We start from the raw sequence: 26,869 nt of genomic DNA on the forward strand, positions 1-26,869 counted from the left end.
GCTAAACTCTAGAATTATCTTTGTTATAAATTATTGACATTTCTCAAAGTTTTATGAAAGTAAAATTTCCATACAATATTTTCAATTTTTGTTAAAAAAAAATATTACAGAAATTATTACGATCCACTTTCGGCTAAATGGAAAACAATGGATAGACTGGATTTTATGCTTATCACTTGAAGAATTTAAAAACGTCACACATGAGCTGATTTTGGAAACTATGACATTACCAATTAATAGCATTTAATCATTTCCAAATACGATGATAGTGACAACTGTAAAATAATTGCAATGATAGAAAGACGTGGACAAGCTGAAATACTTTATTGATTCCAAGATTTCTCATTAAGTTCAAGACCGTACAGTGCATATCAAAGAACAAGCATGGAACTTCTGATGCAATTATGGAATGATATAATAACAATTCTAACCGTTTAATATGAATATCAATGAAAAGAGATCAGTATTCATATGTAAGTAATGCTTAAATGAAAAGTTAAATAAGTATCGTTTCGATTGTTTTTGAAAAACACTTTAATAACCACTGGAGAATACAGCACTAGCGAATTATTAGGATTTGAATTAATATGTTTATAAAAAGTGTTAGAAGCAAGTTCATGCCTATCCTGCCAAACTTTCCAGATAACATCACTACAAAATTTGTCTTTATCAACCTCAATTAAATATTAGAAAATTTTGCTCCATCTTCGATTTTCATAGATAAAAACAACTAACGAGAAGTGTTTTTATTCAAATTTTTTGAATACGATGAGAATTATATCAATGTCAAGTACTGATAAGGCAAATTCTTGGTTGCACTATTTCACTTTTTCAATTTCTGATTCTCACAGTAAAAACAAATTTAATGTTTTTAGGTCAAGATGATAGATGGTATTCGGAATAGCAATAAACTTGGGTAAATGAATTGTTTAGAATGTCAGTTTAATAGTGTTACTACCTAACAAGCAATATCGATATATGAAGTCTAATATGAAAGTGAGATTTTCTTTCCTTAATCATGATTCTAGATATTATTTGGGACAAAATTAACTCGAACAAAATTATTTTTATTTTTAAGATTAATTTATACTAATTAAATAAAGATAAGAACAAGCAAAAATAAGATGCAAAGTAAATGAATATATTTCATATTTGCTAGAAATGAAGTCAGAAAACAACAAAGAAAAACGTCCTTTAAGGCTTATCCAAAATTAAATAAAGACTTCTTTTTCTCGTCCTTATGCCGCCGCTTACTTTCTATTTTCGTTTTTTTCTTGCTTCAAGAAATGACAAGATGTAATCTTCAGGAAAGAGTTCATTATTTTGTGTCAGATGCGAAAATAAATCTGAGCTTTAGCGTTTCAGTAACGATAGCGTCTGAGTAACGATGGACCATCTAACTGGTGAGAGAGGACGGGGAGATAGGACAGTGGTCTAAGAATAATACCGCAGTGACATTTGTGTACAGGTGTTAATGAGAAAAGTTGTCGATGAATATTTTTCTCTTTGATTGTAAAGGAAAAGGAAAAGAAGCTAAATTTTCTGCTTTATTTTAGGTAAAAGGGTTACACTTTCAGGCACATTGTATTATGGAATATTTTAGAAAACGAATATGCGAAATGATAAATATCCGAAAAGGTGAATATAACTTTAAGGTAAAGAGAAGGAAGGGATACGAAATTAATGTTTAGTGTCGAATAAATCGGAAAAGTGTTATGCCTGTTTGTTTCTTTAGTAGAAAGTAACGTTTACGACAAATTAGTATTTGTCCATTCCTTTCATATTTGTTGGAGTCATCGCTTTCTTCTCAGTTAACTAACTCAACGGTATTCCTTATTCTTTAACTATTTGATATTTTGTACGTGTGCTATAATGTGCTGACATATGTAGTAACTGCTGTAAGTGTTATACATACATCATAACATTAAGTAATTAACGATAGAACGTGAAAGAAAAAATGAAGAATTATATTGCTTGAAGAACGATACACCATCTGACAACATTAACTTTAACAGAATCTTTTAATGGATTCAAAAACAGTTTGCTAGATTGAAGCGCTGAAAAACAGGTGAAATTATTCAAAATGGTAGATTAGTTTGGTTTTAAATCTAAATGATGTGATAAAAATAAGAGAAAAAATTACTTATCATTTTATTCAAAAAGCAATTTTTAAGTGTTGTAATAAATCTTTCAACTAATGTTTATTTTTCATTTTGATGAGAAAAGTAGCAGCAACATGATATTCTCTCATAAAATAAGTGAAAAACTAAGTCTTAACTTATGTATGAATAAATGAATCTGACAGGTGAAAGAATTAAGCACAATGATAAAACGTTGAAAGTAAAAAGCAGTCAGTTGGATAGTTCTGATTTTTTCATTAACTGCTTCTAATTATAGAGTGAAACAATCTTTGATCTGATTCATTTTTTTCTTCAACTTTTTAAAAAACAAGAACTATCATGTGTTTATGTACAAATTTTTCGTTAACTGATTGGGTGACAGAGACAAATGGTTGACTTTTTGTCTCTATCTCTCAATCTTTTGAATCAACTTTTCACCTCATTTTTGTAGCCCATTTTCTAATGTAGCTAATATGTAATTAAGAATATAAGTACAGGAAAGAGAGCGGCACTATTTCAAGTAATGACAATCAACCTCATTTGAATTTTACTAAAGTAAAAAAATACAATCGATTTCAGTTTGCCAGATAAATAAGACAGGTGATGGAAATAATGTGAAGATAAAAGTAGTAGAAGTTTAGAAAAAGCAGTTCCAATTGGATTTAATAAATTGTTAATGAGTAGTGCCAATTGAATTTGATGAATTGTTGTGCTTACACTGCTAATGCTTCCATAATTGCAGGATAAATTTATTCAAAAAAGGAGTTTTTTCATGATGTTTTTTTAAAAATCAGAGAACAATTTGATGAGGGGATAATATTCAAAATCTGAAGAGGGAAAAATAGAAACTTTGCAGGAGTTCCGGAAATAGAATTATCCTTCATGTCGATGAAGCGATTATAAGGGAGAAACTAAAAACTTTGAAAAAGGAACTGGACTGAATATGAAAGGAACAAGAATGGCCAAGAAAGGATAGCGGATGATTCCCATCGATATGAAAGATAAATGATAGTAATGATGATAAGGAGAGAGAGAGGAGATCTGTTTTCGAGAGTGATTTATTTATAAAAGAAAAATAGAAGAACAGGATTGTAGGCGAAAGGAAGAGATTTGAATTAGTGGTTTTTAGTTTTGGTTTCATTAACGATACAACTGTTAGCAAAGAGTAGTTACTGATAGGAAGGAACACTAGATATCATCATTACTGCTTGGAGACTTTCCACACAGAGAGAGAAGGAGAGAGAGAAAGGAGAGAATTATATATTGAGAGGAAGACGGGAACTCTCTGAGAGCAATCTGAAAGTTGTCTGTCACATACAGCAAATAAGGAAAGCAGAAGCAAATTCTAGCTGTGATATGGCATAAGCCAGAAGATGTTTGCTGTCTGAGTAAACATCTTTTGGCTTATTTCTGGAGTTAGGCCTTTTTAACTGTGGACATTCAGGCCTTTTTGGCTATAGACATTCCCTCACAATGGATTTCTTTGTTTGGAATTCAATTCTCCTTGTTGTGAACGATACAGATTTCTATGCATTTTACATCCACCCATGTAATGACTAATATGAAATGTATTCACTACAGAGACAGAGAGGAAAAACTCTCAGAGAGTTTTTCATTCGATAATTCACTGATTAAAACATCTCAGAGAACTTCTCAAATCTTTACAGTATTTCTTTCGCTTCTCTCTCTCTCTCTTGCTCTCGCAATAAACCGATTAATAGTAAATCTTTCATCCGAATGATAAATTAACGATCTATTAGAAAACGCTTTCTGACGCCAATAATAACCAAGAAACCATAGTTTAATTTTGTTTCAGTTAAAATTAAATGGTTGATAATTTAGATGAATGATCTGAGGATTAAATAGGAACAATCAATGAATTTTTTTTTCGAGGAATTAAGAGCAATAATGTAAATAAATAATAAAATATATCAGTGAAGAGGATCATATGAGATTGCTATTACTGTTGCTTATCATTCATAACACTGCTAGGCTATGTTATTTAGAATAAATGTCTCTCAATAGCCTAGTCATAATTTTCGGGAGAAGTAGATCCTATCCGAAATGAAAATTAATGAAATATAATTTCATTTTAATGTTATACATGAATAGAGTATTGAAGAGTAGTAGAGAAAGTAAGCCAAGGAATACCAATACTAGCAAACAAACATTTGAAAAGTTTCTGGGAAGCTAGATACTTAGTTGGCAAAGCAAGCGACGAACAATTAAGGAAGTGCAGAGAGAGAAGAATATGTTGTTATATGCAAAATCCTGACTTTTCCCTGACTCTTCAAATTAAGGGCTTATTGCGCTTCAATCGAGCGCTTCAAAAGCATTTCACAGAGTTCAACATTAGAATTGCCATTTCAAAAGGAATGTTTAAAAATTTTTAAAAATTTGGGTTAATACAGGAATTTTTCAAATAGTGGGAATTTGAGTCTGGCTATTTTAAATAATTCTAGATCAGCCAACGCCTTTCATGGGGTACCATGACGGGAAAGTTTGGCACTTTAACTCAAAGTTTGGTTCATCCCACAACGCCAGTTCTATTTACCAAATCAATGGGCAATTCTAATTCTATTTTTTAATGAACAAAATTCAAATTAATATTTATTAAACATAACAGCTGCAAAAAAGTCGAATTTTGAGGATAGAAAGTTGACTTATGTTTCTACTAATTAATTAAACAAGCTGCCAGGAAAGGAAATGTTGAATGGGCAGAAAATATTTCTGTGCAGAAATGATGCCAAGATAAAATGGGAGTTATGACAGAAAGATAAAGGAATCTTTCAGGTTGTAATCGACAAATCAGCTTTTTTCAAATAAGTATTTTTCATGCAAAACATTTGGTGCATTCATTATTCAGTAATGCGAGGAACAGTGAAGAAAAAATGACGAAAAATATTTTTAAAGAAGAATTTAACAAGCTTATATTTTATTATTTTTATTATTCTATATTTTACCATATATTATTATTTGATTTAATGCCTTATGATTGACTGAGGATGAGAAATGGGAATTACTTTGTGTTACCGAATATGACAGTTGGTATTTATTTTCAAGAAAGTCGAAACGTCTTAATAACTGTCAATTTCGAAGTCCGAAGATTACCACATTTACAGGAATCATAAATTTTGTTTATCATAATATTTTTTTTTTACTTTTTACATATTTATCTATCGAAAAAAATTTACCCATGCGATCAAACGGATTCAGCGAAATTTGGATAAATCCAATTTTGTCAATTATTGGATTTCAAAAAATTTGTCTTCATCCCTAAAGCACTTTTCACACTACAGTAGCCTAGTCCTGAGTGGTTAAAGCACCATTTTCAATTTTTAGTGACATAACTTCTTTCCTATGGCATTCATTTGTACTTATCGTCATTTAAGGCTAAAGTTTTAGGAAATCCAAGATTTCGTAGGATCCAAATTTCCATACCAATTCTTTTTCAAACTTAAATAGAAATTTGAATATTTTAAACATTCCATAGTCGACATAGTCCTTACAAAGCGATGCAATCAGTTCCAAATTGTCATTTCACCATTTTATTTATTTCTCGACCGGACAGTATCACATTTGACAGTTCATGCTTCTCGGGATTTAATTAAGTTTGAGATAAAATCAGTGATTGTATGAATTCATTAATCTTTCTTCCTGGATTTGATCACTTTCAATTTCTGCAATATTTTTCATACAAATCATATTTTTTTGAAAGTTTTTTTTTGAGTTCATTTAGTAAGCGTTCGCAAGTTGTTGATGTACAGGTGAAAGCAATGCAGAAAAATGAAGAGGCAATAGCATCCGGTGGTACTAAAAGGTTGTTATTTTCATCTGGCTCACAAATCAACAAACATTTTAATCTGAATCAATTGATAAGCTCTGGTGGCTTCGGACAGGTTCAGAATCTTTCAATAATCATTTGTAGTAAGCAAGATTAAAGATTGTCTTTTCAATTTTAAACGTATCAAGCTATTCCTTTAAAATGCAGCTGGGAACTTATTCACGGTGAAAATTTTCAAAGTTGAAGCAATAGAATTGATGGTGACATGATAAATAAGGAATAATACCAAAATAAGTAGGAAATAGTTAAGGAATAGAAAATGAATCTGAAAGCTATAAATTAGCTCTCTCAGCACCGCTTATCAAGGCATTTCCGGTACTAACCAGTTCCGGCCCTAAATAGATCTCGAGATACACGGCATACTCTCGCCATCAATACTTTCGCACAACATCGGTTCAACAGGTTGAGTTTTGACTTAATAATTATGAGACAAACTAGAAACATCCCATGTTTAGGTATATTCTGGCACAAATATTAATACAGGTAAAGTGGTCGCCATAAAAGCTGAGTCGATTGATGCCAAGGTATATGTTTTTTTTTTTTTCTTTTCTTCTTTTTGGCAATGTCTATGCTGAGTGTTAAAAATGAAGAATATGAAATGACTGGTAACTAAATTTTGGCTACTTCAAAATTGAACAAAAAATTTTCATGCGAACTGACGAAATTATCTCTGAGGGCTATTAAGCATCTCATTCTTAAATTTTCAAAAACTTCCAAACATCCATTTGTCGCTTTGGTGCAGATGGTTTTCATGATTAATAGCTATGACAGATTCCATTGTTACGCATAGAAGCAACCTGTTTGGAAGCACTCAACCATACCATCAGGCAAAATTACCGGAAACCTCCCAAAGAGCCAATACCAAATTATTATGGATACGGTGAAACACATAACGTTCGATATATGGTTTGTCCATAAGTTCTCGGAATCTTCTGAATCCCAAACTTCTTTCGTTGTTTCCTCTGTCTGATTAAAAAAGAGGGAATTTGTCTCAAGAAATCCAGTTCAATAATGAATGCACAAACATTTTGCTTTGGATCTAAATAATGTCTCACTAAATGCTGTTAATTAAATTTAGCAATCAGTTATGATCTAACTGTTGCTTTCAAATTGTGATTGTTGAACGTTCTGAAGAGATACAAATAATAATGGATTTATGCAGCAAAAGCAATAGATTTAGATAATGGATTTGTGTGGAAAAAATATTCGTGAATTGAAGAAAAGCACAAAAGAAGATTGCTTCACCATAGTTACATCACTTTGGCTTATGAAGAAAATGATTTTGGCACTTAAATTTTTGCATCGCCTGGGATGGATTCATCGGTGATGATAGTTTCCAGTTTGGTTCAACAGATATCAAAAAGAGAAATGAATTCGTAGGCGTACATTAACATTTATTCAATGTGACTGAAAATGATGAATTTTCTTTTGAAGAGATGTGAAACCTGCAAATTTCTGTGTTGGAATGCAATTGCAAGGAAGGCAGGAGCTGTACCTCGTTGATTTTGGTATGGCACGTCATTTTGTGGCACGCAACGGTGTCATCAAAACAAGACGAGAGTCGAGTGCATTCCATGGTACCGTCCGCTATGCATCCCTTACGACACATCGACATCAGGTAAACAACCTTTTATCTCTTAGTATTCTGTGGTATAAATCGTAACGACATGAAGCAAAGAGAGGATTACCAGTAAAGTATCTAATTAACACAAGTTAATGCATGCGCCAAAAATGTTTGCAATATTATTCATCATGATACGATCTTTAGTGTGAATGATTGTAGAGAAGAACCCTTTAAAAGGAACATCGAATTCAATTATTTCTATCAGGATATGTCGCGTTATGACGATCTTTGGTCTGTTTATTATATCACCGTGGAAAATATGGTTGGACAGTTGCCTTGGCGTTATGTGAACGAAAAAGCTGAAGTAGAAAAAATGAAGGAAAACATAGATTTACTGAGACAGAAGTATGGAATGGAAGCAAATCCACCAGCATCACTGGTGGTGCTTCATCGTCATCTTTGTCGTGCCAGTTTCTATCATGAACCAGAATATCATCACATCGTTCAAGAAATCGTAATTTCTATCACTTCCTTGATTTTACTTGATTAATATGATATATTTTCAAGAAAAAGTACTTAGATCTTAATTTTTGATCACTACAACTTCCAGGACCTTGATTTAACTCAACGAAATTTCAATGCAGACAGTCGCTTAGATTGGCAACCAATACAGAAGGTTACAACACTTTTGCTATAACAGTAGTAACGTGTCAACAAATGCTAAAATTTTTTGTCACTATTCAGCATCATAATATTCGGCAACAGAGTAATGAATGGTATTGCCAACGTCAGAAAGCACATCTGTTCCATTCTTTCGAGTTCATTATATACTTGTCCGTAAATACTAGATTTCAGTCTTGCCAACGCTTCTCTCCCAACGATTTTGAAGCAAGAAATCATCGCGAACTATTAGCAACATGTGACCACAACACTGCCAATCATAATCACAACCGTGCTAACTTAAATCATAGCAATGCTGGAATAGCAGAAAATGATGACCGTTCCTACTATTTTATGCAGTCAGGCGATAATTTCTGATGACTGCATACATAACAAATCATAAATGAAAAAAAATCGTCACTGATATTTAATCTCCTTGATATATACCTGAGATATCCTCGATTCATTCGCTAATTGTAACTCTGCAAATTTACTACTGCTAACAAATTCTTTGCGAGCTTAAATACTGCTATGAAATACAAGAATTAAAGCATTGATTCATTAGTAATTTACTCTGATTTTGATAATAATGCAGTAAACATTTAAATACAAATCCATTTTCATGAAGTATCCAATGCGCATAAACAAATAAACATGCAAAAAAAAACATTTCATATGCCACTTCCACAAAGTTCCATTTAACGTTGAACGAAACAACAATCAAAGAAATTGCTCAAGCTGACAATACCACAGAAAATGAGGATAAAGAAGGCTGCAATAGTGTTGATACGGTATGTACTGCTTGTTCTGTTGCAGGACGTTCGATAATGCTGGTAAAATAATCCTAAACAAACGGATTGTTATGACTTTCACTGGATTTCATTACGATTCAGTAAAAGACCGCTTTTTCTTAAGCTATAAATTTCACCATCACCGTCTTTTTTCCCATATTTAAGAAGGAATTCCCACTCTGTTATAATGTGACCACAGAATTCGATCTCTTAAATCAGCAGCTCTGACAAATGTGACCCCATCAATGTCGATTATTCGATCGCCGACAGTGAAATATCTTCCAGATAATGGACCATGATCGTAGATGTAGATACTAGAATTGCTTTGTTTGAATGCCAGATGAAGGTGTTGCCGTGCCATTCCTCGATCATTTTTCTTCCAGTCCACAATAACGAACTAAGGAAAGAATTATTAACTGAGGGAGCAATCACTTCCTTAAAAACTGCGAAAATTTGGAATTTCAAAAGACTTCTGCAATTCCTAAAACTGAAGAAAGTTGTGTTGAATCATTAAACTTCCAGACTTCTTTTCTAATCGAAATCGCAATGAAATGATAGTTAAACTTAAAACGAACAAAATAATTAAAACCATCTTTCCTGTCGAAGGCAGTAACTCGTTCTTCTTCGATACGAACAGGCAAACTATAAACATCTAGTGGTGCACAGCTCTAAATGAAACAAAATAAAAATTAGTTTTATAATTAAAATTAAAAATTCCGTCGAAAACAACACCAGATGAAAAACAAATGTGTTGCAATGCGATTTAATTTATTCTCAATGAAGTTACAAATCAGTACAGCATAGGACGAAGGTGAAAGATCTTCTAGATCCCACCTTAAGTTGATTTTCCAGTCTATCAATTATTTGCTGTTGTTTGGTAATTGTGTCTTTCAGTGTCTCATCAAAAACCTGAAATTTGAATAATGGCCCAAACAGACAAGTCGATTAATAAGTTTTGAGTGAAAATCTAAGATCATTGGATGATCAACACGCAAGGTAGCTCTTCACTGGTGGTGCATCAACTGTCTATTTGACCAAAGAGACTTAAGTTGCTCCTCAAACACGTGAGCAATTTAAACTATCTAATATCGATGGATAGCACATCCTGTGGTATCTTAATGTAACTATATTACCATATTGGTACCTTTGGACGTTTAAGAATTAACTGCAATTGAAAACTAATTATTCCAAGTATTATGATGAATAGCACTTTCCACGACATGCGTGAACAGTCATCTTTGTTTTGGGCTTCATTACGACCCTGAAGTTTGGTTTCAAAGTTACTAAAATATATAAAAAATAACTGACAAGAATTAATCAGAGAAAAAAAATCGAACATTATTTGTCCTAAAGTCCCTCAAAAATCTAAGTTCCTATCTTTTAAAGTTTCTTATTTAGAGAACAGAACAATTCCTTCGTATAAACGAATAAAATGCCTCTCTATTACTAATTTTTGAAGCGCACGCTAATATTGCTGACTCCATTATTCGTTCTCGTAGCGAATCGCGAAATAAAACTGTAAGAGTTTAATTTCAAAATTTCGAATTTTAAAAATATTGTTAGCATTCTTTATTTTTAATAAGAGCAGAGCTATTTATTTCATTGAAAGAAGACATTATTTAACTGTTAAGAACTAATCCGCCAGACTTCTGGTAATTTCATTTTAGAAATTCTCCTATAAAAATACTCTTCGATGAGGCATTTCAACATTTGTTTATGTGCATTCAAGACAAAAATAACAAACTATTGAACTTGGTACACGTCGTTTCACAATATGTTTTTTAAATAAATCAATAAACGAATCATTCAATTCCCCATCATCACTAGCTGAATGCTTGGATATTCGCGCTTGACTGCCAATAACCTAAATGTCAATTCAAATCATTTTTTGAATTCATTAATTTTCCTTATTAGTTAAACTTTTCTGTCATGCCACTTATTTGTTAATAGCATAAAATGCAAGTAATGTTTGAACAAGCAACAATATGAACGATATAGACAATTTCAGTATGAGGAAAGAAATGAAGGGATTACAGGATTGCACAGATTGGATAGATCTTGAGAGTGAGAGAATTTTAAATAACACTAGAACTGAGTTTCACGGCTGTTTTTCTAAGTTCGTGAAGGACTTTTAAGAAATTTAATGCTAATATACTTCGAAATCTTCGTTACTTGTAATACTCTTTTCGCTGTCGTCTTCCTTCTCGAGTCTATTCTTCATGTAGCCATCTTCAGTTCCTGCAGTTGTTACTTCTAAATGAAAAGATAGTTAATTTCATCAAACACTAATACATTTCAGTGAATTTACTGCAATAAATATTTGGAATTATCACTTGGATATTATTAGGCTTCCAACTTTTAATTATCAATTGTTGAGAAAAATATATGGCGAATAATTGCAGTATTTTTCCGCATTTTGTTTATTACAGCTGAAGTTTAACAGAGACATGTCCAAAAACGCAAACAAATATTTACTTTCACTTACAGCATTTGTCACACTACCAAATTTCATGCTGCCGTTCTACGGAAAAGTGAATAATCGTCACGCACTCACTGGCAGGTATGTCCAACATCAATGGCGTGCCAATCGATGATGTTGTGTATGCGTGTATGTGTATGTGTGTGTGGTGTGTGTGTGTGTGTGTGTGTGTGTGTGTGTGTGTGTGTGTGTGTGTGTGTGTGTGTGTGTGTGTGTGTGTGTGTGTGTGTGTGTGTGTGTGTGTGTGTGTATGTGTGTGTGTGTGTGTGTGTGTGTGTGTGTGTGTGTGTGTGTGTGTGTGTGTGTGTGTGTGTGTGTGTGTGTGTGTGTGTGTGTGTGTGTGTGTGTGTGTGTGTGTGTGTGTGTTCTTCAGTTACCTTATTGATTCTCGCATCAAAAATAAAATAACATTAGAACGAGTCGGCAGATACATTGCAATAGGATGAAGGCTTTCATTAAATACCACGATTTTAAATTTTTAAAGAAAATAAAGGACAATAATAATTGAAGTCAAAAATACAACTGTAATAATTCAATTAAAAATGCATTAAAATATATCACAAAAGAGATAATACAAGTGGTATAAATTGCAAGAGAAAAATTTTACTATCAATTTCAATAAATTTGATATATTTTTTTTACTACCAATTTGATATTTTTTAAATATTCACATTTTCATAATAAAATTTACTGAGAGTTACAAATTTTGCAACAGAAAAAAAAAACAAAATAAATGAACAATGGATAACAACGAAGGTATCAGTAAAGCTTGCACGAAAATAATAAAAAGCCAAGTGTAAACAATAAAGAAATAATAATGGAAATCAAAAAGTATCAAAAAACCTAATTAATTAATATTCAGATATTCTTAATGAAAAGATAAGCATAAAAATAATTTTTCATTATAAAGCAAATTTATATGTCTCAATCACGACATAGGTTATTAAACATCATTATAATGAGCGACATTGTCGTAAGTTCTATCATTTATGAGTGATGACCGGTTACTTTCGATTATCGTATCGGAATTAGCAAAAATTTGATCATGAGCACAATTAATTAATGATTCACTTTTCAAAGTAGACCTGTTACTGCTATTATTGCTTTTATTCTCGCACATCGTATTGGGATTTAAATGGCCATTTCCACTGAAAAGAAGTATTTTGATTAAAATATTCATTAAGTTCACTTTGAAAAGAATTCACAGAGATATACATGTGATAATAATGGATATATGTCTCTCTAAATTCTTTACAGACAGATAAATGTTATTTACAAACGTTACTCCTGTTGGAAAGATAAAAATAAAAACACACTTAATTTCCATCATCTTCCAATTCGTTGACTGGACGAAAGGTAATACTGATGCTTTCTGCTTAGCCAGTTTCCCTGATTTCCTGTATAGATACAAAATACACTGTACAGCACACATAATTATCAGACAGGATGTAACGACACAGATAAGCATCACCAAACTGTACTGCTTGATCGGAAAAAATTCAAAGTCATGTTCATAAGGCTGAAAATACTTGAAATGAGACTTAAATTGAGAAATAGGAAATCTATCTGAAAGAGAACTGATTTGTATAATCAATATCTACCTTAATACTATCACCAATTGTAGCCGTTTCAATTCTGGTGCACCACGGAGAACGTTCGATGTGTTTTTGAACCGTTAAAGTAGCATTAAAGCATCGACCCCGCAGTTCAACTATCATCTGACCGAGGTTACTACCATTTCCTGTACTCGAATTCCCAAAATTCCCAAAATGTTCTTCCTGAATTCGAAATCAAAACTGGGATTGGAATATTTATTGAGCCGTTTGTTGAATTCAACACACCTGTATCAAAATAGAAAAGAAAGAAGCCAAGAAGTACCTGTAATTCATACTTAAAAGCCTTCGTTACGACAGTTTGATCACAACTACGTTGAAACCGATATTTCGGATCAATACCAATAATTTCGATATTCATTTCAATATCCACAGGGGATCCTGCCGTCCAATGGCTAATGAAAATGCTATTCGACAACTAGATAATTTTTTTTTTAGAAACATCGCTGCGAAGAGTAACTCAGCCATTCAGGAACAATGATACTTTTTCAAACAAAACAGTGTATCGTTCTAACGATAAAAGTTTTTCTTATTTAATTACTATCCTTTCAAGAAAAAATTTTTCTGTTCGAAATTTTAATCTAATACTACCTGTTCGAAATTTTGATCCAACTGCCAACTGAATGAGCTTTTCTCTCCATTCAGCGGATTTGTCTCAATCATTTTTAGTTCCGGTTTATTGCAATAAGTGATTATGAGGCAAGATGGCTTCCACTCAACATTTAACAAATTAACGGAAATCCAGAACTCTTCCAGATCCTGTTGTTGCCTAGTAGAAGTGCTTGTTACCACTCGACCAGCACGAATCATCACTGACCAAATGATAAATAACAGCGATGCTTTATCCAGAATCATCTCTGAAAAAAATTCTGCTTTTTTTTAATTTTTGCCAAAATGCAATTTGAATAGTTCTTTTTCTTTTTTTTTTTTTTTTTTCATTAGCTTTTTTTAGTAGTTTAATTTATTCAAGTATCATAATAAATATAAGAAATATGAATAAACCTGAGCCAAACAACATTTGCTCTTCACAGAAACCGTTTCAAAACCCAATGATTCTTCAAATAGGGAAGCACGAGTAGCGAGTGAGTAAAAAAGCTCAAATAAACTTTCCGTTGAGTCAGAAGGATTTTTATAGGAGATTTTTATCTTACGACCCCAGATTATCGTTTGCAAAATAAATAGCCTTGAATTTAATGTCAACATGCGCGTGACCATTTATGTCAAAGGGCAATGAAGAAGTTCAAAGGTGAGATACTATGGCAGCTCCAATTATCTTCATTCACATCGACAACAAAATCATTCCTGCCTGTGGGAACGACATTCATTTAATCCTGAACTTGGAAATTCTCAAACATCTGCAACGCTAACAAGTTAATATCTATTCATACTTATTACTGTTTCTCACGAAAACCTGTGAGAAATTTAATAAAACGTATTTCGTGGTGAATTCATACTGGTCGTTCCCACAATAAGTCTTGAAACTTTCATCCTTCGTGGTAATTGCATTACTTTTCCCAAGCTTCCTTGCTATTATGATGTCACTGAAATAGTAGTTTATTATCTGTGGACAGATGAAGTGAAGTTGCACAGTAGGGACCTGTATCCTTCATATAAGACCGTGAACTGTCAGTTACATTCACCGCTATCGTGAATTCAATCAGCTGAGCGAAAATGTCCATCTCTACATACCTACTTATTCACAAATATGAATTTTTTTTGCGTAACTTAATTGATTATTGATTCACTTAAATCGCTTGTTGCCGATATTTCAAAATAAAAATATAAGTCATCCAGCAAATCCCCTTTCATTTCACGAAGATTTTTGGAATAGGAAAATGAGCAATTAAGCAAGACTTACACTTCCAGAGTGTCATACAGTAAGCTTTTGTTACTTATGTGTTACTGGTATCTGACCTGAATAGCAAACTTTATTCAATTCTCAATGATTACATATTGTACATAAGCAATGATAAGCATCTATACAAGTGAAACCGAAATAAACTAGGACACTGAGATGTATATATACAAAATAATGAAGAACTCATCATTTTTCTAATAAAAATAAGATATGTATAGAAATTTCTGGAGGGCCAGATGTTGAGAAATATTCCTCCTTATTCTTTTCCTTCTATAATTATAGCTACTCCACTTTTTCCATAAGAAATGTGGTATTGGTTTGACCATAATCGAATGTTGGATCCTCCATAATGTGTAGATAATTGTGATTAAGAAAACGGGCCATCTATAAAATATGTACAGATTAATTTTATAGAAGTCGGTAGCAAAATCCCCTGCAAATAAAAAAACTGCAGCAAAACCGCTTGCAATACTGACATAAATAAATATGTTGTCTTGTTCTATCCTTTCTGTCATACCTATCACTTTCATCTCGAGATCGACAGAGTAATCACTTTCTTCGCCGTAGAAACAAATTCGCAACATATTATATACAACAGTTGTCAATAGACATGCACTGTTCCGGAAAAACTTAGTTATCTGCATGAAGTGATTTTTATAACCTGCATGAGTTGCAAAGATATGTTTCCGAAATGGCACGAGAAAAGAAGCATATTGCGTGGTTCAACACGACATGCAAATCGCATAAAAACTGCTGAGTAGATGCACAGAGCAGCGGTCATTGGACCTAGAATTGATATTCTCATTATTATCAAGAATGAAAATTTCTACTTTTTCAACTCACAAAAATATACAAAATTTCTCCAATATTTGCAGAATAACGTACCTGAGATCAAATCGGGATTCTTCTTTAAATCTGCCAATGCGGCAATTGGGATGCCCCAGTTAGCAACAGGACCCCAAAAATGCGTGGAACAGAAATAATTGATCCATTCTTTTGTAGAATGGCGAGATAAACCCTTCATAATTGCATTCATTTTTTTTCTGAAACTAATAATATTTCAGGATAAAGATGAAGCCACTCTACAAGCAGCGAAATAACGCCGTCAGAGTCACGACTAAAACGAATTTGACAATACGATACACTTACATAATACCACAAGCATACAAATCACATGATCTTGAAAAATTGGTATTGCATAGCGACATTTAACGGAAAAAATAGTCGGCCATGAATTTCTAGGTGTTAACAAAAAGTTACGGAGTGGCATCAGTGTTGTTAATGAATTCATTTAGTACGATTTAAATCGACTTTCGTTTTATTTTTAGTTGTTGAAAAGATAGATATGCACAACAACAGCGAAGAAGAAATAGTACCACAACAACAACAACAACGAAAGAGTTTCTGTAAGTCGTTTCCCTTTGAAAGTGTTTTGTGAGTTATTCCTCTGCAATTTGTAAAACGAAAATTCTCTTCTTATCTTATATTGTACGATGACCAGAACGAAAATAAAGCAGATTTCGTTCTATCACGCTGCTCTGCAGCTTTTTTTCCTTCATGGTATCTCGTCGAACACGTTACATGAGAATTTCTTATGAGGAACAGTGTATCCACAATATATTGTCTGGAACTTTGGCCACGTAAACTATGAAGAGTTCCATGGATATATCGGAAGATCGCTGTTATGTCCTATTATTCACTGTGTATGTGAAAGATGGATTAATTCTGCTAATTGTATTCTGCACTTGCCTGCTTTTGTAACAAATGATAATTGTTATAAGATTGAAATAGACCTTGTTTTAGGTACTCGTTGTCCTGCGACTCCCGCGAAGAGCAATCGTTTCGACAGTCCTTTCAGAAGTCCCTATGCTCCTGCAACATTTCCATATTATGCGTCCCATTCGTCTTTCCGCTATAGATCACCTTATCAACAAAAACGACCTTACATCAATTTATCCGCTCCGTCTTATTCAGTAAGCAGTCTCACCAACGCCCAACATTGTCCAAATTGGCATGGTCCATCGAGAGCATTCTCGCCATATATCTATAAAAATCCACAAAACATGGTAGATGCTTCATGTTTGGTAGGATGAAAAGAATTATGAGCGATGAAAATGATAGGATGAGCATATGTTGCTGGTAAAACAAAAACTTTTTATTCTAATGAAGTTTACCTTATGACCAAGACATATTTCCTTATTGTTTAGTATGTATCATCGAAAGCTTACATTAGCCTTGGAAAAGAATATAGTAATTAATTCAGATACAAGAATGTGGTGATTCTTTCACAACTACTCCCAACTACAGGCGTCACAATAATAACTCAAGAACGGCATGTCTTGCTGAACAGTTTGATGTCAATGATTATGTGATACCAGCTATGACATCTAATCCGTGGGCGAAGTTAGAAGAATTTTATGCTAATCGTCGATTTGATGAAAAATGACGATGTAACCGTATCTTATCTGTATTAAACATTGCAAGCTTAATGAAAAGCATATTTGATTTCTTAAACCTTCGATGTCCAAGCTAGCAAAAAAGGCGTGGAAAAACGATTTCAAGATTAGAGGATTGGAAAGACTGTATCCTTCCAGAATCAGTAATGAGGTGTTAAGGAAGGATGAGAAAGCGGAAAGCTAGATGTGTTCTTGTAGGACACAGAGGATAAAGAAATGGATAGCGCGAGTTTAGTTTTGGGCAACCTTATGACAAGCAGGAATGAAATTCATTTCATTTGCAATTTTTAGTGCTATATAGTAATTCAAAATATTGCGTCCCACTATATATATATATATAAAAGGATGTCCTACCCGTTTTTAAATTGTAAGTTCGAAAATCTTACAAACAGCAAGTAGGAAGAATCCAGGTAACTGATGGAAGCCGTTCTATTGGCTTCTTTGTTAATTGTTCTAACAGCATTTGAACTCTTATGAATGATCTAAAAAGAGGATACGAGAACTGATGGTTCTGCATTTGCTGCAATATAAACTTCTTGAATTTCACCTGCGACGTTTCCCTCACTCAAGCTACTCTAGAAAGGTGAAACTTCGGATAATGGTGGAGCCTATAGCTCAGGGAAGAGTATAATTAAGGTCAGACGATTTCAGAACAGCAAGTTGGTGACTGAAGCGAAGTCAACATGTCTCGATTCCCGAAATTTTAAAAACATACTTGACAACTAACCAGGATGACTTTGGCAGACCGACATCGCAACATATGGATATCTCTGATCACATGATGGACATACTGTTGTTGATAAGTGGTGTCGTCAAGTTGTTTCTTAATGAACGCTACGCCTTTTTCATGTTATTACTTACTTACATGTAAAGATACCAATATTAACGACTTGAGAGGAAAAAGCACTCGTAAATGAATCAAAAGCAAATTTACAATAGAACTGAGTGATGATTAATTCCTGGAACCACCAATAAAAATCAAAACCCGGTTCAGTTTGCACAGAATGATGTGTTTTCATTTCGGATATCTGGATTTGATTTCGTAAATACCAAATGGCTTCAGTTATATGCTCCACATTAGAGATTAAGGCCGATTTTTGTGAATATCAAACATCCTATGCAAATGACCTGCCGAGAATGGAACGTCTCAAAAAGGGCCATACCTTTCTTGCGATCGTCCATTATTCAATTGCGAATCATTTCATACAAACATTACAACAAAAAGGTAACAGCGACACAAAGTAATAATGCAACTGACTATTTAATTACCTCTCCCGGGAATGCCAGTAATCCTTCTTCCTCAAAATAGCAGTTGCAATAGCCGATTGTTTTCATACATAAGCATCGACGTGTGATACACAAGCAGCAATTCAAAAATTTCCTTCTGCATACTGACCGCACTTTTAAAAGAGGAAACATCGTTAGCATTTCCTCCTCCCTATACCACCATCAACTCAACAGTTCTGAATGATTGGCAGGTGAATGCACCTGTTTGGAATTATCAGATTTTAATGATACTAAAATCTGATTGCAATCCACATCACCACCATTTATAAATTGTTCTGGCATCCCCACGTTCAATGCGTTAACTGGGTCCGTTGATTTTTTCGAAAATTCCTTCTCTCTTTCTGGAAGTATTCTTGATTCTATAGCGGACGGCAGATCTCCTAAAACATATTTCTTCAATGATTAGAAATAAACATCAAAAAATTGCACTATGATGCACCTTTTCTACCTTGAAGCGATGGGGTGCACACCAAACAATCTCATTTTGCCACGTCAGTTCAGAACAACTGATAACACAAGGTAACACAAAATAATAGTGGTCATTTAAATGGCGCTTAATTCTTTCACAAGAAAATAAACTAAAGTAATCTGAAGTTTGTCCTCATACTATAAAAAAGCTACACTCTAAAATTTCATTTTAAAATTTCTGACTTGAAAAAAAAAAAAAAAAAAAGGAATTATTAACATAAAATAATGCACTGTTATTTCTTCAGTATTATACTTCAGTTAATATACCATCTGATAATACCAGCCGTGAAGTATGAAAATACTGAAATCAAAATAAAGTGTAACCTCAACATTCCAAAACGCAACATCAACGTAATATTACAGAGTAATAATATAACAAATTTTTTCAAAATGAAAGCTCCCTCCAATCTCAACCGAATGAAAGATCGAATCCAATATTTACAAAATAAATCATTAAACAAGTAACGAAATAACGAAGTAGCAAAATTAAAGACCATCCACCAAGCTATAAAGAAACTGCACAAGCATTCCCAAAATCTAATAACACATCAGTAACAGTGCTGTTTTTCCTTCTCACAAACTATGTATAAATTAATGATTGAATTGAACATCAGGTAGCGTGAAATAAATCATGGCTTCATCATATTAATTATTGAAACTCATCGTAACGACAAACAACACAATGCAGTGGTAATTATTATAACTCAGAGAGTTCCAGTTCCTCAGCTTGGTCAGTAAAACTCCCAGAATGTTGAACCGTGAGTACACTACAGACAAGTACACTGGAACCCGAAAGATGTAAAATAGAAAATAAAAACTATGAAGTTTCGGATGTACAAAATTTAGTGATACAAGAAAAATTGAGAGATTTGAAAAGATTAGAAACAAAAATCTCGCCTAAATCTGCTAGTTCGTAACATATTAAGCTCCTGAACACCTGCGAATATCACTGTTAAGCAATCATTAGCATCATCATACAAAACAACATCAAAACAAAGATTTCACACCAAGCAATCCTTTATTGATAAATTACCAAACAAAAGAACAGCATCAAACATTGAATTCACCATATTAGGATGGTCATTTCAATTGTTTAGGAATTATTAAGAAAATTTTAAGCTGGTTATCCGTATAAAAATTGTAGTATCATAAAATCAGAAATAAAGTGCAATATAATAAAAAAAAAAAAAGATCTAATTCCTAACCTCAATTTCTATTTCGAACGTAAGTAACGAGAATGGATTATATGCTTTAGAATTAAAAAATATGTCTAAACAATAAAAATATTTTATACCGGAAAATTTACAAATGTCAATTTTGAAAGTATTCGCGCTTATTTAGCGACACTTGCCATAAAGCTAATGACGAAGTCTATTGGAATGTTGATACATTTGAAGTAGAATTACTTGTAATGGTAACTGATACACTACCTTTCGGTTCCATTGATGCAAGCTGTCCTAATATTTCACTGAGTTGGTTCTGTATTCGTGGATGTGCATGCGATGTACTTGTGGTAAATGTTGAAAGCGCCGACATCACCGCTGGTGGCAAAACACCACTTTTACTAACAAGCTGCAAAACAGATGCTGCTGCCGTTGGGCTTAAGTTCGCCAACAGTGCACGTGCTGCTTCCAAGTTGCTTGGATCTGCCTGAATTGCTCGAATTGCTGCATCCACATCTGCAAAATAACTAAGTACATTAAGTGCATTACTCTTTTTTTTTTTTCTACAACAGATCAAAACCTGTACTATAATGAATCATTTATGGCAACTCTATTTCGCTTTACATTTTTTAAAAACGCTTTACATTTTTTTTCTTTTAGTTATATTTCTTGGAAAATGAATTATAACTGTGCAAATTTTAGCACATAACTTACTTTTTAATGAAGCTTCTGAAGATGCATTACCCTCAACAGATGAATGTGTAATGTTCATTCGCCTTGTCGGAAAAAGTGGTAGCCCAGTTCTCAAATTTGTGTTCGAATCAGACTGTAATGAAAATCTGATATTTGTTTTATGTTAATTAATTAATTAATAACAATTTAAACTGGCAAGTGTGTCCCATGTAACGTTCAAATAGAAAAGGAAGCGATAAAATACAATAAACCTGATGCGAACTAGAAGGAAGAACAGGATGGTGCTGTACAAACTGAGTATGTGACTGTGACGTCTGTGTCATTACCAAACTACCTAGAATATATTGCAGATTTCAAAATGAGAGATGAAAATAAGGTACATAGTATTATTTAATATATTTGATATGAGCAAACTTAGACAATGAAGAAATCCACCGCTGAAGTCAACATAAAAACTATCGAGTATAATACAGTCAATCTAACTATGGCGAGATTGAAAGGTAAGTGGATTTAAGTTACCCTTCTGATAAAGCAAAAATCAAGTTACCCTTCTGATCTCTATCTATTTCTTTAATTTTCTCTGGTTTGCACGCAATAATTTAAGATACTTACTACCAGCCGACCGGTTCTTCCTTTGTTTTTTCGACCACAGCTCATGGCAATCTTGCCAATCTGGAAGCTTTGGCGGTGGTATTATTGAAGGATCAACATCTTTGAGCCAAGGATGTGTAAGAGAAGCTTTTGAAGTAATACGCTTCCTTGGATCCAGTTCAAGCATTCGGTCAAGTAAATCCAAAGGTTTATCAGGTATGCTGTAATCAAATCAAGAAATGATTGATGACCCAAGCAATTATTTGCAGAATAATTCCAATCTGTGAAAACTTACAATGCAAATGCTTCACGCAAAATTCGAGGAAAAGTGCGCTTTGGCCGAAAGCTGCAATACAGCGGTAATTTGATAACATCAGGCCAATTTTCAGGTGATGGTGTACCGCAGAGTTTCGATATTATATCCAATTGCACCATCTCAGTGTTCCCTTGAAACATTGGCTTTTTCGTGTACAATTCTCCAAGAATACACCTGCAATTTATATACTACATTCTGGTAATGTTTCGTGCTATAGCCTTATCAATACCCTCAACCAGACAAACGAACAAAACACAACAAACCCAACACTCCACACATCGACAGCAGTTGTATATCGTTCTTCACCAAGTAAAAGTTCTGGTGGACGATACCAAAGCGTTATCACGCGATTGGTGTAAGGACGATCTTGATCTTCATCGTAAAATCTGGCTAAACCAAAATCAGCTAATTTCAGCTCTCCTCTAAAATAGAATAATAACAATACCATGTATTAATATAAAATAATATTTTGTATTAACATCTATTAAGGAGCAATGAATGCAGCAAGGAATTTACAGCAAACTGAATCATACTTGTTATTCAAAAGGATGTTTGAGCATTTAATGTCACGGTGGAGAAATCCAATAGAATGGCAATACTCCAGTCCAGAAACGAGCTGTTTCATAAGCGATGAGATTTGATCATCAGAAAACTCAACAAACTGGCTTTCCAATATTCCCATAAGATCGTGGTCCAGGTATTCAAACACCAAATAAAATGCGCCTTAAGTTAACGGCATAAGAGGTAAAAATTCAGTATTAAAAACAACACAACTTTGGAGTTTTATGAAGAATAATAAAAAGAAAAAAAAAAACATGATTATGTAAAAGAATATACCTTTATCTTTTCTAAAATCGGCAGCAGTTTGCTTGTCCGTAACAATATCAATTAGTTTTACGACATTCCGATGATTCAGCTGTCTGAGAATCTTAATTTCACGAACAGCTGTAATTGGAAAACCTTCTTTTTCATTTTCCAAACGCACCTTTTTCAAAGCAACCACTTCTTCTGAAAAACATTTTTTACATTTTTTTATGCAGAATAATTAACTTCATCCTTTGCCTTCTTAAATATTGTTACGTGCTTCTAACCATTCATTAATAGTAAAAACAGAAACTTCTTAATGCCCTGATAAGCAAAGTAAAGTATATATAGACGTAAAACAAGGTCTGGTACTACATACAAAATGCACAAGTTCTTGTCTCAGAAATGAATAATCATAAAAACCTTTCAGATACCAATTAATTAATTACATGAGAAACTTACGGGTAATCTTGTCATGTGCTTTGTACACTTGTCCATATGTGCCTTCACCTACTTGAGTTTTGATTTCATATTTTTCCATCGTTGAACAACCCCAGTTCTCTGGATCCTCCCGCAATTTCAGACGTTTGTTTAACACCCTATAAGTTTATAACATCTTCATTATATGCTGCTAAAATAATGTAGCAGCGACAAGTCTAAAAAATAACTGTAGTTGGAAACACAGACTCTCGAATGTGAATCCAAAATAAAATAACGAAAATAAATTTGGATACTACAAATAACATAATGAATGACTCTCTTAACCACAGAAATTATCAAACCATACACAAGTAACATTCGAATATAAATCAAATGAATTTACAGAGGACGTATAAACGTTCGTTTGGACTGGGGAGGCATTGGTGGAGGAGCTGGTGGTGGTGCAACGGAAGGTACACATGCGTCGCGTTGTGTAGGATGAGCTGCAACTGCCGACGATACAAGATTTGGATTAGGTATTGCAGGAGGTGCAGGTGGAGGAGGCTGTGATGTGTTTACAGGCAAACAAGATGGTATTGGCAGAGATGAAGGCATTGGTGGTAGAGGGGGAGGCGGTAAGATCGGATTCGGTGCAATTGGAGGAGGCGGTATAGGTGGAGGTTGCGAATATGGAGGTGGTGGAATAGTGAAAGCTGCCATCTGAAAAAATATATATGTCCACATTTCAATAAATAGCAAATAAAACGGAGAAAGACCTGTAAATTAAACGAAACTGAATTTCGCAAGCTTTCCTAAATAAGTGCTACCATCAAAGGAAATAATGTAAACTTGAAATCCTTATAAAGAAATAATAATCTTTATAAAAAGATAAAGAGAATATTGATACAGCTTACCTGACCAGCATATCCATATTGCGCAGTGTAAGCTGCCACTGCCACTTGATAAGCATTTGGATCCATACCAATTGGAGCTGGTGGAGGTGGTATAAAAGTTGGCACAGCTGGTATAAAAGAGGCCGCTGGCGGCGGAACACTCGCTGGAATCACCCGAACTGGTGGTGGTGGGGGCGGCGGCACCACTAATTTTGACACCTTTAATAAGTTAAACAGCAACAAATGTTTTTATATCTGCAATTAAATGATTTAAAGGCCTCAAACAGTCAAAATCATAAAAAGTTTGTGTTTGATTATTGCATGCTATATATATATATATATATATATATATATATATATGACTCAATTATTTTTTATCAACACAACTTAAAATTTACAGAGGATGGAGGGCTTTGACCCGAAGATGATGTCGATGAATCAGACGATGGTGCACGCTTTCGTGATGGACGTTTCTTTGCTGTTGGATTACGTCTGTGTCGTTTTTCCTTCCATTCCCTTGCAGTCCTATCGATTCTTTTATCATGATGTCTTGTCATGATTTCGCCGAGAAGTGATGACTTCATACGCATCCTAAAATTCAGTGCAAATATATGACCTTACTTAGATAATAAACATTTTGTTAATATGATAAGTGACCAACTTACTCGTTCATGCTTGATGATGTGGTATCAGAAGAACTGGAACTGGATACGCTTGAACGACTCCTACTTCGTTTACGACGTCCTTCTCGCCTATCAGAACGTCTCGACGATCTCTGCGGAGTACGGCGACGTCTATGAATCAAACAAATCATTAATAACAGTGTACTTCTATCCAGAAAAAAAAACCAATTTCCAGAGATTTAGCAAAAAAAAGAACTTCAATAATTTCTTTGTTGCTACTCAAGATTGCACGAAACTCACAGATTGAACTAAAACCAAACTACCTGCTCTGATTACTGCGTCTGTTTGTTTGTATCAAATCTCGACGTGTGTCATTTTTTCTATGATCCGAACGACGTTCATGCTCTCTACTTTTACCATTTGTTGACGGTGAAGGAGAGCGTCTTCTTTTACGACTGCGAGAAACAGATCTCGACCTTGATCTCCTGAAGATATAGTAACTATCGCGTCTATTCCTATGAAAATTTTAAAGGAATCAAATTAAAGTAACTTTCATCACTACTGCTTTGATCCTTTTTCTTTTTTGAACTCAAGTAATTCATTATTCCTTTTTATATGACAATGAAACAATAACTCCTATCTGCAAGAGTTCATAAAAATGTAAAGTCCGTCTAAAATCACGATAACTTGACTTGCTTAACTTAAAACAAGAAGTGAACACTGATTTGACTGTTGAGAACGTTTCATTTACTCATCGTCGAAAGAAAATTTCGAATTATAATGTGTAAACTGACCGACTATGCTGAAATGATGGTGACACCGATTTTCGACGCCTTTTTGATGACACTTCCTTGTCCTTCGAATGCTTTTCCTTCTTTTTTGTAGAATGCATTAACTGCCGGCTATTAAGACAGCTTCCTGTTGTTGGACTACCACCACTTACTTCACTTCGCTCTTCACTTTTATTACTACACGAAGGCGATGAGCAGTGGGTTTCTGAAAACTTTTATTAATTCAAAGCTTCAAATAATTCGAGCTTCACATGAAATTGCTGATATTTCTAAACTCCATTAATATCACCAGAAGTTGAGACATTCAAAAAACTAACCTTTGTTGCTTTGTTCAGTCCCGATAAGCTTATTCTTGCTTTCGGCCAAACGATCTGCTTCTCTGTATACCATTATATAACATTACGCTCTTTTTAATAATTTCTGAAAAGCGATCAATTTAAAAATCTACTTTAAAACGAAAATTGCTGAATTGTTATACTCAAGCGTTTAATCAAATGAACAGAAGCTATAAGCAGTACATTTTTATCTGATCGAACTAGTGCACTATATTTGATTTTCGATTTCCATATATCACAAAATAAATTTCACATTAAGCAATCAGCAGCAAAAAGGTTGCAAAAGTTATAAGTACAAGAAACATGGAGAGTCAAATAGAGGAGAGATGAATAATTAGGATAAATTGTCTGTGTTAAGATCGGTATAGTTACTTCATTTGGCTAAATAAGTGAATATAGAAGAATATTTTACAGATTGCTCCGAGAAGATATTTATGCACTTCAATCACTTCAACCATTTTTTAAGTAGATACTTAAATTCTTACAGAATAAGTCAAGTTTTATTTGTGTCACTAACTTAATCTACAGTCACTGAAAATAGAAGAATTCCCTAAAAAATATTATACCATAGCGTGATATAAGACAAATACACTGAACTTTCAACAAACAAAGTTACAGCCTTCTATAACTGGAAGTACTACGTAATATGAGTTCTACATATCATAAAATAGTGTATAACCACAACTGGAACCAAAGATTTACTCCAGGTAAATAACAGGACCAAAGATTTACTCCAGGTAAATAACACCGGTAGACTTAGGTAAGGAGCAAATTAGTGCGCTGCCTCAGTTAAAATGATTGTTCCTTGTAGAAAAAACAAAAGGTAGAAATTGATCTTTTGCACCTGCAATACTTTTAACCAAAACTGCAATGGAAACAAACATATAATAAGCCGAACTTTTCCTTTTTAAAAGTCATATGAAGTATCAAATATCAAACATTTTCCAGAAAATATAACAGTATCGGTTATGACCTAATTCCCATATCACCAAATGTAATGCGTTAGGAAAACTCTACGTCGAGCAGGAAATTCGTATCAGCGAAACAAGATAGATCGATTGATTCATAAGGCAACCACGACCATCAATGACGCATAAACC

The 26,869-nt window shown here is 33.7% G+C and overlaps 6 protein-coding genes across 7 annotated transcripts; 2 read left to right on the top strand and 4 right to left on the bottom strand.

The window, feature by feature from the left end:
- Positions 1-5,896: 5,896 nt before the first annotated feature.
- Positions 5,897-8,566, top strand: Bm5111 (Uncharacterized protein; the record flags this gene model as incomplete). The annotated part of the gene is made up of 8 exons (XM_001900674.1): positions 5,897-6,019; positions 6,420-6,488; positions 6,736-6,870; positions 7,145-7,287; positions 7,399-7,582; positions 7,794-8,042; positions 8,139-8,204; positions 8,384-8,566. 8 exons carry the CDS (start codon positions 5,897-5,899, stop codon positions 8,564-8,566), a joined length of 1,152 nt encoding a protein of 383 aa, XP_001900709.1.
- A 355-nt stretch (positions 8,567-8,921) lies between these two features.
- On the bottom strand, positions 8,922-11,491 carry Bm10805 (Uncharacterized protein; the record flags this gene model as incomplete). Its single annotated transcript, XM_001900673.2, has 8 exons — positions 8,922-9,032; positions 9,158-9,376; positions 9,555-9,647; positions 9,814-9,888; positions 10,124-10,240; positions 10,724-10,843; positions 11,135-11,232; positions 11,455-11,491. The coding sequence occupies 8 exons, from the start codon at positions 11,489-11,491 to the stop codon at positions 8,922-8,924; spliced, it is 870 nt and encodes a 289-aa protein (XP_001900708.2).
- A 910-nt stretch (positions 11,492-12,401) lies between these two features.
- Bm18173 (Uncharacterized protein) lies at positions 12,402-13,926 on the bottom strand (the record flags this gene model as incomplete). The annotated part of the gene is made up of 5 exons (XM_001900672.1): positions 12,402-12,606; positions 12,775-12,977; positions 13,060-13,236; positions 13,337-13,489; positions 13,663-13,926. The coding sequence occupies 5 exons, from the start codon at positions 13,924-13,926 to the stop codon at positions 12,402-12,404; spliced, it is 1,002 nt and encodes a 333-aa protein (XP_001900707.1).
- Positions 13,927-15,211: 1,285 nt separating this feature from the next.
- On the bottom strand, positions 15,212-15,965 carry Bma-mpc-1 (Uncharacterized protein; the record flags this gene model as incomplete). The annotated part of the gene is made up of 3 exons (XM_001900671.2): positions 15,212-15,313; positions 15,591-15,715; positions 15,815-15,965. The coding sequence occupies 3 exons, from the start codon at positions 15,963-15,965 to the stop codon at positions 15,212-15,214; spliced, it is 378 nt and encodes a 125-aa protein (XP_001900706.1).
- Positions 15,966-16,274: 309 nt separating this feature from the next.
- Bm10804 (Uncharacterized protein) lies at positions 16,275-17,375 on the top strand (the record flags this gene model as incomplete). 2 transcript variants are annotated; one of them, XM_001900670.1, is made up of 3 exons in its annotated part: positions 16,275-16,335; positions 16,733-16,995; positions 17,193-17,375. In XM_001900670.1, the coding sequence occupies 3 exons, from the start codon at positions 16,275-16,277 to the stop codon at positions 17,373-17,375; spliced, it is 507 nt and encodes a 168-aa protein (XP_001900705.1). The 2 variants fall into 2 exon arrangements, with proteins under 2 accessions (XP_001900705.1, XP_042933153.1); XM_043077219.1 differs by having other exon boundaries at positions 17,237-17,248.
- Positions 17,376-18,834: 1,459 nt separating this feature from the next.
- On the bottom strand, positions 18,835-25,824 carry Bma-cdk-12 (Uncharacterized protein; the record flags this gene model as incomplete). Its single annotated transcript, XM_043077220.1, has 17 exons — positions 18,835-19,052; positions 20,571-20,819; positions 21,018-21,129; positions 21,248-21,330; positions 21,609-21,808; positions 21,883-22,077; positions 22,167-22,325; positions 22,437-22,626; positions 22,741-22,911; positions 23,170-23,306; positions 23,531-23,847; positions 24,042-24,239; positions 24,419-24,611; positions 24,686-24,814; positions 24,967-25,128; positions 25,438-25,639; positions 25,752-25,824. 17 exons carry the CDS (start codon positions 25,822-25,824, stop codon positions 18,835-18,837), a joined length of 2,988 nt encoding a protein of 995 aa, XP_042933154.1.
- Between the last annotated feature and the right edge of the window lie 1,045 nt (positions 25,825-26,869).

Source organism: Brugia malayi (genome assembly GCF_000002995.4).
Source record: "Brugia malayi strain FR3 genome assembly, contig: Bm_v4_Chr1_scaffold_001, whole genome shotgun sequence".
In the NCBI taxonomy this organism is placed as follows: domain Eukaryota; kingdom Metazoa; phylum Nematoda; class Chromadorea; order Rhabditida; family Onchocercidae; genus Brugia; species Brugia malayi.